We start from the raw sequence: 14,859 nt of genomic DNA on the forward strand, positions 1-14,859 counted from the left end.
TTGGCATGTCGTGTCCTGTGGATTGTCACACAAATCCCCATCACCGACAGATCACAATTTTGATTTGATTAGATTAGATCCCCTACAGTGTGGAAACAGGCCATTCGGCCCAACAAGTCGACAGCAACCCTCCGAAAAGTAAGATAAATCAACGCTTCTTTTAATGGTCCCAAAGATTTTTCTTCTTAGTTGCTCATTGCACTCATTCACGTTCGAGAGAGACAGTCCGAGAGGCGTTATTAATTCTGGTTAAATTACAGACGTAGAACATAGAATGTTACAGCGCAGTACAGGCCCTTCGGCCCTCGATGTTGTGCCAACCTGTGATATTAATCTGATGCCCATCTCACCTACACCATTCCATTATTATCCATATGTCTATCCAATGCCCATTTAAATACCCTTAATGTCGGCGAGTCTACTACTGTTGCAGGCATGCCGTTCCACCCCCCCTACTACTCTCTGAGTAAAGAAACTACCCTTGATATCTGTCCTGAATCTATCACCCCTCAATTTAAAGCTGTGTCCCCTCATGTTAGCCTTCACCATCCGAGGAAAAAGGCTCTCACAGTCCACCCTGTCGAACACTCTGATTATCTTATACGTCTTGATTAAGTCACCTCTCAACCTACTTCTCTCCAACGAAAACAGCCTTAGTTCCTTCAGTCTTTCCTTGTAAGACCTTCCCTCCATACCAGGCAACATCCCAGTCAATCTCCTCTGAACCCTTTCCAAAGCTTCCGCATCCTTCCTATAATGTGGTGACCAGAACTGTACGCAATACTCCAGGTACAGCCGCACCAGTGTCTTGTACAGCTGAAGCATGACTTTGTGGCTCCAAAACTCAATCTCCCTACCAATAAACGCCAACAGACCATATGCCTTCTGAGGAACACTCTCAAACTGGCTGGCAACTTTCAGGGATTTATGCACCTGGACACCAAGATCTCTCTGCCAAGCATTTTACCATTAGCCCAGTATTCAGTATTCCTGTTACTTCTTCTGAAGTGAACTACCTCACACTTTTCCGCATTAAACTCCATTTGCCACTTCTCAGCCCAGCTCTGTATCTATGTCCCTCTGTAACTCACAACATCCTTCGCACTATCCACAACTCTGCCTATCTTAATGTCATCTACATATTTATTAACCCATCCTTCAATGACCACCTCCAGATCATTTATAAAAATGACAAACAACAGTAGCCCCAAAACAGATCCTTGCGGCACACCACTGGTAACTGAGCTCCAAGATGAACATTACCCATCAACTACCACCCTCTGTCTTCTTTCAGCTAGCCAATGTCTGATCCAAACCGCTAAATCACCTTCAATTCTGAAACTCTGTATTTTGTGCAACAGCCTACCGTGGGGAACCTTATCAAACACCTTACTGAAGTCCATATACACCACATCAACCACTTTACCTTCATCCACCTGTTTTGTCACCTTCTGTAAAGAACTCAATACGGAACTCAACCCTTCACAAAACTGTGTTGACTATCCCTAATCAACTTATTCCATTCTCGATGATTACAAGTCCTATCTCTTATAACCTTTCCCAACACCTTACCCAGAACTGAAGTAAGGCTCACTGGCCTATAATTCCCAGGGTTGTCCTGACTCTCCTTCTTAAACAAGGGAACAACACTTGCAGTCCTCCAGTCTTCTGGCATTACTCCTGTCGACAATAATGACATAAAGATCGAAGCCAAAGGCTCTGAAATCTTCTCCCTGGCTTCCCAGAGAATCCGAGGATAAATCCCATCCAGCCCTGGGGTCTTATCTATTTTCAGATCTTCCAAAATAGCTAAAACCTCCTCTTCGTCAACCTCAATCCCATCTAATCATGTAGCCAGTATCTCCGTATCCTCACTAGCATTGCCCTTTGCCAATGTGAATACTGACAAAAAGTATTCATTAAGCGCATCCCCTAGGTCCTCAGACACCACACACAACCTTCCTCTACCGTCTTTGATTAGCCCAAATCTTAGTCTAGTCATTCGTTTATTCCTGGCACTAATTCATGACATTTCTCATCCTGCTCTGCACAGCTTGTATCAGAAGTTGCGATTTTGATGAGGACCTGTGTGGTTGGACGACAGAGACTTATGTGGGTGATGAAGATGATTTTGGCTGGCAACAGTGGACAGGCAACACACCCACAGATCACTCAGGCCCTGATGATGACTTCTCCAAGCCTGGCTGTAAGGAAACAGTGTTTTTAAAATCATACTCACAGAATTACTGCAGCACAAATCAACTTTAGAAAACTCATTTGATAGACACAAGCATGATCACAAACATTCACATACAATCTCACACATTCGCAGACTGACACTCATTCACAAAAACTCATGTTCACATTCTTCTCCACACTCACACACGTTCACGCAGATACACCGTGCTCAGATACAACTCCATATCCACTCTCACACACGTTCACACAGATACACCGTGCTCAGATACAACTCCATATCCACTCTCACACACGTTCACGCAGATACACCGTGCTCAGATACAACTCCATATCCACACTCACACACGTTCACACAGATACACCGTGCTCAGATACAACTCCATATCCACTCTCATACACGTTCACGCAGATACACCGTGCTCAGATACAACTCCATATCCACTCTCACACACGTTCACACAGATACACCGTGCTCAGATACAACTCCATATCCACACTCACACACGTTCACACAGATACACCGTGCTCAGATACAACTCCATATCCACACTCACACACGTTCACACAGATACACCGTGCTCAGATACAACTCCATATCCACTCTCACACACGTTCACACAGATACACCGTGCTCAGATACAACTCCATATCCACTCTCACACACGTTCACACAGATACACCGTGCTCAGATACAACTCCATATCCACTCTCACACACGTTCACACAGATACACCGTGCTCAGATACAACTCCATATCCACTCTCACACACGTTCACACAGATACACCGTGCTCAGATACAACTCCATATCCACACTCACACACGTTCACACAGATACACCGTGCTCAGATACAACTCCATATCCACACTCACACACGTTCACACAGATACACCGTGCTCAGATACAACTCCATATCCACTCTCACACACGTTCACACAGATACACCGTGCTCAGATACAACTCCATATCCACACTCACACACGTTCACGCAGATACACCGTGCTCAGATACAACTCCATATCCACTCTCACACACGTTCACGCAGATACACCGTGCTCAGATACAACTCCATATCCACACTCACACACGTTCACGCAGATACACCGTGCTCAGATACAACTCCATATCCACACTCACACACGTTCACTCAGATACACCGTGCTCAGATACAACTCCATATCCACTCTCACACACGTTCACGCAGATACACCGTGCTCAGATACAACTCCATATCCACTCTCACACACGTTCACGCAGATACACCGTGCTCAGATACAACTCCATATCCACTCTCACACACGTTCACACAGATACACCGTGCTCAGATACAACTCCATATCCACACTCACACACGTTCACACAGATACTCCGTGCTCAGATACAATGTCTTCTCCACTCTCACCCACGTTCACACAGATACACCGTGCTCAGATACAATTCCATATCCACTCTCACACACGTTCACACAGATACACCGTGCTCAGATACAACTCCATATCCACTCTCACACACGTTCACACAGATACACCGTGCTCAGATACAACTCCATATCCACACTCACACATGTTCACACAGATACACCGTGCTCAGATACAACTCCATATCCACTCTCACACACGTTCACGCAGATACACCGTGCTCAGAGTCAACTCCATATCCACTCTCACACACGTTCACACAGATACACCGTGCTCAGATACAACTCCATATCCACTCTCACACACGTTCACACAGATACACCGTGCTCAGATACAACTCCATATCCACTCTCACACACGTTCACGCAGATACACCGTGCTCAGATACAACTCCATATCCACTCTCACACACGTTCACGCAGATACACCGTGCTCAGATACAACTCCATATCCACACTCACACATGTTCACACAGATACACCGTGCTCAGATACAACTCCATATCCACTCTCACACACGTTCACACAGATGCACCGTGCTCAGGTACAATGTCATCTCCACACTCACACACATTCACACAGATACACTGTGCTCAGATACAACTCCATATCCACACTCACACACGTTCACACAGATACACCGTGCTCAGATACAACTCCATATTCACACTCACACACGTTCACACAGATACACCGTGCTCAGGTACAATGTCATTTCCACACTCACACACATTCACACAGATACACCGTGCTCAGATACAACTCCATATCCACTCTCACACACGTTCACACAGATACACCGTGCTCAGATACAACTCCATATCCACTCTCACACACGTTCACACAGATACACCGTGCTCAGGTACAATGTCATCTCCATTCTCACACATGCACACTCGTGGCCCCGTGGTATCATAACTCGACTATTAATCCAGAAACTTGGCTAATGATCTGGGGACTTGAATTCAAATCCTACTGGGGCAGATGGTGTAATTTTGAATTCCTCAAAGAATCTGCAATTAAGAGTCTAATGATAATCCATTGTCAATTACTGAAAAAATACCTCTGGGTTGCTAATACTTTTTAGGGAAGGAAGCTACCATCTTACCTGGTCTGGGCTCCATGCGATTCCAGACTTACAGCAATGCAGTTGACTCTCAACTCTCCCAGCCAGCGCTGAACACATCCCAGGAGTGATTTGTTTTTAAATCATATAACCAAGACAAATTCACCCACACAAACATTCGAATACACATTCACATACACATGCTTTAAAGCACACAAACTAACACACAAACATGTATCATTCATACACACACACACATACACACTCTCATTCACACACACGCACACACTCTTATTCACACACACGCACACACTCTCATTCACACACACACTCACTCATACGCATACACACACATACTCTCACTCACACACGTACACATGCAGACTCTCACACACACACTCTCTCACACACACGCGCACACACTCATTCACACACACACACACACACACACGTACACATTGTCACTCTCACACACAAGCACACACTCTTATTCACACACACACGCACACACACACTCTCATTCACACACACACGCACACACACACTCTCACTCACACACACACGCGCACACACTCTCATTCACACATACACACGCACACACTCTCACTCACATACACACGCACACACTCTCATTTACACACACGCACACGTACACACGCATACACACACTCACTCACACACATACACACTCACACATACACACTCTGACTCACACATACACACTCTGACTCACACATACACACGCACAAACTCTCATTCACACCCACACGCGCACACAATCTCACTCGCACACACACTCACTCACACACACACTTGCACGCACGCACTCTCATTCACACATACACGCACACACTCTCACTCACACACACGCGCATACACACACACGCACACACACACTCACGCACACACTTGCACGCACACACTCTCACTCACAGATACACACACATGCACACGCTCTCACTCACACACACTCTCACTCACACACACGCACGCACACACACACTCTCACTCACACACGCACACACACACTCTCTCGCTCACACACACGCACACACACGCACACACATGCATGCAGACACACACCTACACACACTCTCTCACACACACACTCACACACACACTCTCACACACATACACGCACACACACACTCTCTCACACGCACACACACTCTCACTCACACACACACGTGCACATACACACACTCACACACACACGCACACACACTCTCACTCACACACACACACGCACATACACATACACTCACACACACACACTCTCACTCACACACATGCACACACACAGACACGCACACACTCTCACTCACACACACACACCCCCCCCATACACACATACACACTCACTCACACACACACGCACACACTCTCACTCACACACACACTCACTCTCACACACGCACACACACACTCTCACTCACACACATGCACACACACAGACACGCGCACACTCTCACTCACTCACACACACACTCTCATTCACACACACATGCACGCACATACACACGTACACACACACATGCACACACTCACACACACACTCTCACACATGCGCACACACACTCTCACACGCACACACACGCACACACGCACACACGCACACTCTCACTCACATACACACACGCACACACACTCTCACTCACACACACACACTCTCACTCACACACACACTCTCACTCATACACACATGCACACTCTCACTCACACACACACACGCACACACACTCTCACTCACACACACGCACACAATCTCACTCACACCCACACTCTCACTCACACACACACACGCACACTCTCACTCACACACACACACGCACACACACACTCTCATTTACACACACGCACACACACACTCTCACACACACACGCACACACACTCTCATTCGCACACACACGCACACACACACACACGCACACACTCTCACTCACACATGCACACACACTCTCACTCACACATGCACACACGCACACACACTCTCACTCACATACACCCACGCACACACACTCTCACTCACACACACACGCACACACTCTCACTCACACACACACTCTCACTCACACACACACATCCCCACACACACACTCTCACTCACACACGCACACACACGCTCTCACTCACACACACACACCCACACACACACACTCTCACTCACACACACACACTCTCACTCACACACACATCCCCATACACGCATACACACTCTCACTCACACACACATCCTCGCTCATTCACACATACACACTCTCACTCACACACACACAAACACATACACACCCCCACTCTCACACACAAGCACGCACGCACACAATCACACACACACGCACACACTCTCACTCACGCACACACTCTCACTCACACACACACACTCTCACTCACACACACATCCCCACACATGCATACACACTCTCACTCACACACACATCCTCGCTCATTCACACATACACACTCTCACTCACACACTCACAAACACATACACACCCCCACACACACACTCTCACACACAAGCACGCACGCACACACTCTCACTCACGCACACACTCTCACACACACACATACATGCACACACACACTCTCACACACACACGCGCGCACCCACTCTCACACACACACTCACTGTCACACACACGCACACACACATGCACACACACACGCACACACTCTCACACACACACGCACACACACACACTCACTCACACACACGCACACACACAGACACGCACACACTCTCACTCCCACACACACAGCCCCACACACACACACTCTCACTCACACACACGCACGCACACATGTGCACACACTCTCACGCACACACACTCTTCCTCACACACACACGCACACACTCTCACTCACACACACACACTCTCACTCACACACACACGCACACTCTCATTCTCACACACACCCTCACACACACACACACTCACACGCACACACACACTCTCACTCACACATATGCACACACACTCTCATGCACACACACACTCTCATTCACACACACACTCTCACTCACACTCGCACATACTCTCACTCACACACGCACACACACACTGTCACTCACACACACATACACACACACACATACACTCTCACTGGCACACACATACACACCCCACACACACTCTCACTCACACACACATACACACCCCACACACACACTCTCACTCACACACTCTCACTCACACACGCACACACACACTCTCACTCACACACACTCTCACACACACACACACGCTCACATGCACATACATGCACGCACGCAAACACTCTCACACACACACTCTCACTCACGCATACACTCACGCACACACACTCTCCCTCACACACACACCCACACACGCATACACACTCTCACTCACACACACACACAAACACATACCCACCACCACACACACACACCCACACACATTCTCACTCACACACACATACACTCTCAGTCACACACACACATGCACACACTCTCACTCACACACACACACTCTCACTCACATACACACGCACACACACTCTCACTCACACACACACGCACACACACTCTCACTCACACACACACACATCCCCACACACACACTCTCACACACACATACATACCCCACACACACACTCTCACTCACACACACACTCTCTCTCACACTCGCACACACACACTCTCACTCACACACGCACACACACACTCTCACTCCCACACACACACCCACACACACGCACACATGCACACACATGCACGCACGCACACACTCTCACACACACACTCTCACTCACACACACACGCGCATACACACTCTCACTCACACACACACACAAACACATACACACCCCCACACACACTCTCTCACACACACGCACACACTCTCACACATGCACGCACGCACACACTCTCACACACACACTCTCACTCACACACACACGCATACACACTCTCACTCACACACACACAAACACATACACACCCCCACACACACTCTCTCACACACACACACACTCTCACACATGCACGCACGCACACACATACACTCACACACATACACCCACACACATACACTCTCATTCACACACTCACTCACACACTCACCCACGCACACACTCTCACTCTCACACACACACCCACATACATACACTCTCACTCACACACTCACTCACCCACGCACACACTCTCACTCACACACACACACCCACACACATACACTCTCACTCACACACTCGCTCACACACACTCACCCACGCACACACTCTCACTCACTCACACACACACCCACATACATACACTCTCACTCACACACTCACTCACACACACTCACCCACGCACACACTCTCACTCACACACACACCCACACATACTCTCTCACACACACTCACTCACCCACGCACACACTCTCACTCACTCACACACACACCCACATACATACACTCTCACTCACACACTCACTCACACACACTCACCCACACACACACTCTCACTCACACACACACCCACACATACACTCTCACTCACACACTCACTCACCCACGCACACACACTCGCTCACGCACACTCACCCATGCACACACTCTCACTCACTCACACACTCACTCACACACACTCACCCACGCACACACTCTCACTCACACACACACACACCCACATACACACTCTCAGTCTCACACACACCCACATACACACTCTCAGTCTCACACACACACCCACATACACACTCTCAGTCTCACACACACACACACACACACTCTCACTCACTCACACACACTCACCCACGCACACACTCTCACTCACACACACACACACCCACATACACACTCTCAGTCTCACACACACCCACATACACACTCTCAGTCTCACACACACACACACACATGACTATTTCCTGGTTGGGGAGATGTGAAACCCTGAAGCAGTCACTGTCTGAAAAGTCTCTCCATCCTGTTCCAGTTGGGCAGTACATGCTGATCGATTCAGCAGAGAACGAACCAGGTGATAAGTTCCATTTGAAGAGCCCGGTGGTGAACTCCCCCCAGTGCCTTTCCCTGACCTTTTACTATTACCTGTATGGGACTGCAGCAACAATGGCAATAAATGTCTACGCAGAGCAGCCAGGTGAGCAGGACCCTTCCCAGCCAGATGCTGATCTTATTCCTCAAATGGTGTCTATTCTGCCTCGCCCTTTCACATACACTCTCTTTCCTTTGCTTTCTCCAACTCACACTCCCTCACCTTCTCTCATTCTTCCTCTGCTCTTTCTCCATCTCGCGTTCTCTCCCTCTCCCCCTGCTCCGTCTCCTTCTCTATCCTCTCTTGCACTTCCCTCTAACTCTCTATCTATCAATCTCTCCTTCCCACCCTGCCTCCCACTGTCCTTCCATCAATCTCTCCCCCCCACCCTCCCACTCTCCGTCCAACCATCTCTCCCTCCCTCCTTCTCTCTCTCCTTCCATCAATCTCTCCCTCCCTCCCTCTCTCCTCACCCTTTCCTACCTTCCATCTCGCTCGCTCTCTCTCTCACTCACCTGTTCTGATTCCCTTTCTCCCCCTCTGCCTATTTCTCTGTCCATCGTTCTCTCTCCTCACGTTCTCTCTCTCTCCTTCCTTCTCCAAGCGCCTCGACCTCACCCTCCATGATTCTGTCCCCCTCGTTTTTGCAATTTCACCCTGCTCCCTCTCCCTGTCCGTCTTGCCGATACTCTCTCAGGTTAAGGCATTTCAAGCGTCTCCCTGGTGACATGCCCTTGTTTTACAGGAGACCCTATAGGACATCCATTACTTAGCATCATGGGAAACCAAGGGCATCGATGGATTGAGGCCCGAGTTGTCCACTGTGGAGATTCACCAGTTCAAGTGAGTGTCTGACAATAATCACCATGGTAACCCTGAGGCAATCCCGGTTGAGGGTGGGAACCAGGCGCGCATTGGGTGCCAATTGTATGCATTTGTAATGGTTGCCAGGTTACCACTGAGGCCAAACTCCTACCAAGCGAAGCCAGGCTAGCTTTTATCTAAAACAACTGCAAAGGTGGCTGGAGAAACTCAGCAGGTCTGGCAGCGCCTGTGGAGAGAGAAAGAGAGTGTAGGTTTTGTGGCTGTTCTTCACAGCTGGATCAGTCATGGCCTTACGGACGGTCAGGCTGAGAGGCCTACTCCTGTTCCCATGGGCTCAGTCTCCTTGACCTTTCCAAAGTCCACAGGTCATACATTTCTTCATCCTATCAGACACGAAATAGTGATTCTGTGTCTCGCCACAGATGCTGCCGACCCGCTGAGTTTCCCCAAGAACTCTTGTGCTTGTTGTACATTTGGTGATAGAATCTCTGCAGCGGGCCACTTGGCCACATCCTAACACTCTGAAGATCATTCCATCCATCTACCTTAACCCTGCATTTGCCATGGCTAACCCATCTAACCTGCACATCCCTGAGCACTGTGGGACAATTTAGCAACTGCACCTCAGGTTTTACCTAATACTTGCCTTTGCAGTTTGTCATAGAAGGCGTTCGAGGAGAAACTCCAGCCTCTGACATCGCTGTGGACAAAGTCTGCATCTTCGCCTGTAGCGGTAAGAGCTAAAACTGAAACTCTAGTCTGTACTCGTCTTGCAGCGTAACCGCACCATCCTGAAAGGTTCCAACCAGCAGATCACATGTGAGGTCATTAATACCTCTGGCCTTGACGCGTTTTCCCATCATTCATCTGACGTGGGCATCATGGGATAGGCCAGCACCCATCTTTAGTTGCCCAGCTCATTGCTGTGGATCTGTGGGCTTGAACAGGCAAGATTACCTTGCAGAAGAGATCCAGTTTCAGTGATTCAGATGAGTTTGGCCATTAGGGCTAGTTTTTCAACCAGGTTTTAATTAGATTCAAATTCCACCATCTGCCATGATGGAATTTGAATCCATTTCCCCAGGCATGAGCTGGGGTTCTCTGGAAATGTACAGTAGAGATGGCACAGGGCTGCTCCCTCACCAGAGGTGGTGGTTAAACATAAAGGTGGCACAGTGGTTAGCACAGCTGCCTCACAGCGCCAGAGACCCGGGTTCAATTCCCGCCTCAGGCGACTGACTGTGTGGAGTTTGCACATTCTCCCCGCGACTGCGTGGGTTTCCTCCGGGTGCTCCGGTTTCCTCCCACAGTCCAAAAATATGCAGGTTAGGGTGGATTGGCCGTGCTAAATTGCCCGTAGTGTTAGGTAATGGGTAAAGGTAGGGGTATGGGTCTGGGTGGGTTGCGCTTCGGTGGGGCGGTGTGGACTTGTTGGGCCGAAGGGCCTGTTTCCACACAGTAAGTAATCCAATCTAAAAGACTCAGACAAGAGGAAAGGTTCAGGAGGAGAGTCCTTCAGGATCATGTCAGCCACACTATTGGGCATCACTCACAAACCAGCTGTCCAGCCAACTGAGCTAACTAACTGCCACGACCCCTTGCACCACGGTGTTGACAGTGTGGGTAGAAAATGTTTCCTTCTACTATATGGAGGCTGTCCATGTAGGGGACTCTCATGTGCAATTATGGGATTCAATTGGGAACGCAAGAGAAACATATTCATCCAGAGAATGGTGAGACTGTGGAACTCTACCCCACATGGAGTGACTCAGTAATTATTGCAGCTATATTTAAGGGGAATTTGGGTTTGCAGGTGAGGGTGGAGGGAATGGATGATGGTACACTTTGAGAAGAAGGGATGGGACAAGGCTCAAGTGGAACATCACCGCTAGGAGGGGCTGGTCAGGCTGAATGGCCTGTGTCTGTGCCGTGAAGATTCGACATTCCAAATTCCTGTCCCATTTCTAACTTGGAGCAAAGGGTTTGCCCTGAGGGGGGGATGTCGTAACCAACAATCACTCATTATCCAAGAGCGACTGGTTGCAAACAGCTATTGTATGGAACCATAATGTTTGCCACTTCTAACCTTACGTGGCACCATGTGTGGTAAGGGCTATTTGGGCAGGTTCTCTGTCACCAAACCCCCCTTTTGTCTTAGTTTTGTTTCGGACCTCTCTAAGCAATTAGCAGTTGAGGATATCCCATTGTGGGCTACCTGCCGAAGAAGCAATTCTTCGAGAACAGGAAGGTTTATTGTGTGATGATGATAAATGCAACATGACTAGGACTTTAGGGAGCAGCTACAGATACATCTGCTCCCTCCTAAGGCTGGACTAGAACTCCTCCCCTCCACCCACACACTGTGTGTATGAGACATCAGAACAATGGGTGGAGTCCAATGTAACATGAACATTAACTCTTTCAGAACCATTGTCTTATACAATAACTTTCTTTTGTCAAACAGGTCCGGAATCAACACCGAGTGACCCACAGAGCACAATACCACCAACTTCTGATGATGTCTCGACCACTGGGATCATTATAGACCTTCCCTCGACCATAGAGGCCTCCTCAGCAAATACGAGTGAGTCAGTCAGCGCCAGTGCGGACAGCACACTCCCCATCCAACTGCCATTGGTGGACGTTGTAAGACCTCTTACCAATTTTTATAGATGCACCATAGAAAGCATCCTATCAGGATGCATCGTGGCTTGGTACGGCAACTGCTCTGCCCAACTCTGTAAGAAGCTACAGAGAGCTGTGAACACAGCCCAGTCCATCACCCAGGCCAACCTTCCATCCACTGACTCCATCTGTACATCCCGCTGCCTCGGGTAGGCGGCCGGCCTCACCAAAGACCCCTCCCACCCCGGTTACGATCACTTCCATCAGGCAGAAGATACAAAAGCTCAAGCACCCGTACCAACAGATTCAGGAACAGCTTCTTCCCCGCTGTCATTAGACTCCAGAATGGACCTCTCACATTTTAGATGGAATGTTGCCCTCGCTCTCTGTGCGCCTTCTCTGTGGCCATAGCATTGTATTCCTCGCTCTGTTCTATTACTCTAACACACTTTGTACAGTATGAGCTGCCTGAAATGCACACAAAACAGAACTTTTCACTGAACCTAGGTACATGGGACAGTAATCAGAGCAAGTAAGGAACAGGAACAGGAGTAGGCCATTCAGTCTCTCGAGCCTGCACTACCATTTAATGGGATCAAGGAGTTTCTGATATTCCTGACACCCATTTTCCTGTCCCTTCCCCAACATCCTTGATTCTCTAACTGATCAAGAATCTATTTATTTATTCCTGTGGTATTTGGCATCTCTAACCTTATGTGGCTCCGTGTGTGGTAAGAGGTCGATCACTGTCACGAAAGCTCCTTTGTCTTAGTTTTCTCCTGGACCTATCGAAGTGATTAGTGGTAAATGATATCCCATTGTGGACTATTTACAGAGGAAGCAGTTCTTCGAGAACAGGAAGGTTTATTGTGTGATGATGATAAATACGACATTTTGCCAGGCCTCATGACTAGGACTTTAGGGAGCAGCCACAGATACATCTGCTCCCTCCTAAGGCTGGAATAGGACTCCTCCCCTCCACCCACACACTGTGTGTGTGAGACATCAGAACAATGGGTGGAGTCCAATGTAACATGAACATTAACTCCTTCAGAACCATTGTCTTATACAATAACTTTCTTTTGTCTAACAGGTCCGGAAGAAACACCAAATGACCCACAGAGCACAATACCACCAACTCTCGATGATATCTTGACCCCTGGGATCACTACAGACCTCCCTTCAACCATAGAGGACTCCTTAGCAAATACGTGTGAGTCAGTCAGCGCCAGTGCGGACAGCACGCTCCTCATCCAAGTGCCGAGGTGGAGGTTGTAAGGCAATACGTAGCAGGAGTAGGCCATTCAGTCTCTCGTGACCTATTCTACCAGTAAATTGGAGCATGGCTGATTCGACATTCCTCATGTCCCTTGTCTCCTTCCTATCGGAAAGATGTTGTGAAACTTGAAAGGGTTCAGAAAGGATTTACAAGTATGTTGCCAGGGTTGGAGCCACAGGGAGAGGCTGAACAGGCTGGGGCTGTTTTCCCTGGAGCGTCAGAGGCTGAGGGATGACCTTATAGAGGTTTACAAAATAATGAGGGGCATGGATAGGATAAATAGACAAAGTCTTTTCCCTGAGGTCGGGGAGTCCAGAACTAGAGGGCATAGGTTTAGGGTGAGAGGGGAAAGATATAAAAGAGACCTAAGGGGCAACTTTTTCCCGCAGAGGGTGGTACGTGTATGGAATGAGCTGCCAGAGGAAGTGGTGGAGGCTGGTACAATTGCAAC

General features: G+C 48.7%; 1 protein-coding gene across 1 annotated transcript in view; it reads left to right on the top strand.

The window, feature by feature from the left end:
- LOC122544398 (uncharacterized) overlaps positions 1 to 14,859 on the top strand; it is a 150,101-nt gene that overhangs the window by 15,506 nt on the left and 119,736 nt on the right. The window contains exons 6-11 of the mRNA XM_087983038.1: positions 2,054 to 2,206; positions 9,620 to 9,784; positions 10,425 to 10,522; positions 11,159 to 11,237; positions 12,969 to 13,088; positions 14,223 to 14,342. Coding sequence (XP_087839164.1) covers positions 2,054 to 2,206; positions 9,620 to 9,784; positions 10,425 to 10,522; positions 11,159 to 11,237; positions 12,969 to 13,088; positions 14,223 to 14,342 — 735 coding nt within the window. The remainder of the gene's footprint in view (positions 1 to 2,053; positions 2,207 to 9,619; positions 9,785 to 10,424; positions 10,523 to 11,158; positions 11,238 to 12,968; positions 13,089 to 14,222; positions 14,343 to 14,859) is intronic.

This window comes from Chiloscyllium plagiosum, unplaced genomic scaffold (genome assembly GCF_037043375.1).
Source record: "Chiloscyllium plagiosum isolate Xiang-an unplaced genomic scaffold, Cpla_swu_hap1 HiC_scaffold_44, whole genome shotgun sequence".
Taxonomy (NCBI): Eukaryota; Metazoa; Chordata; class Chondrichthyes; order Orectolobiformes; family Hemiscylliidae; genus Chiloscyllium; species Chiloscyllium plagiosum.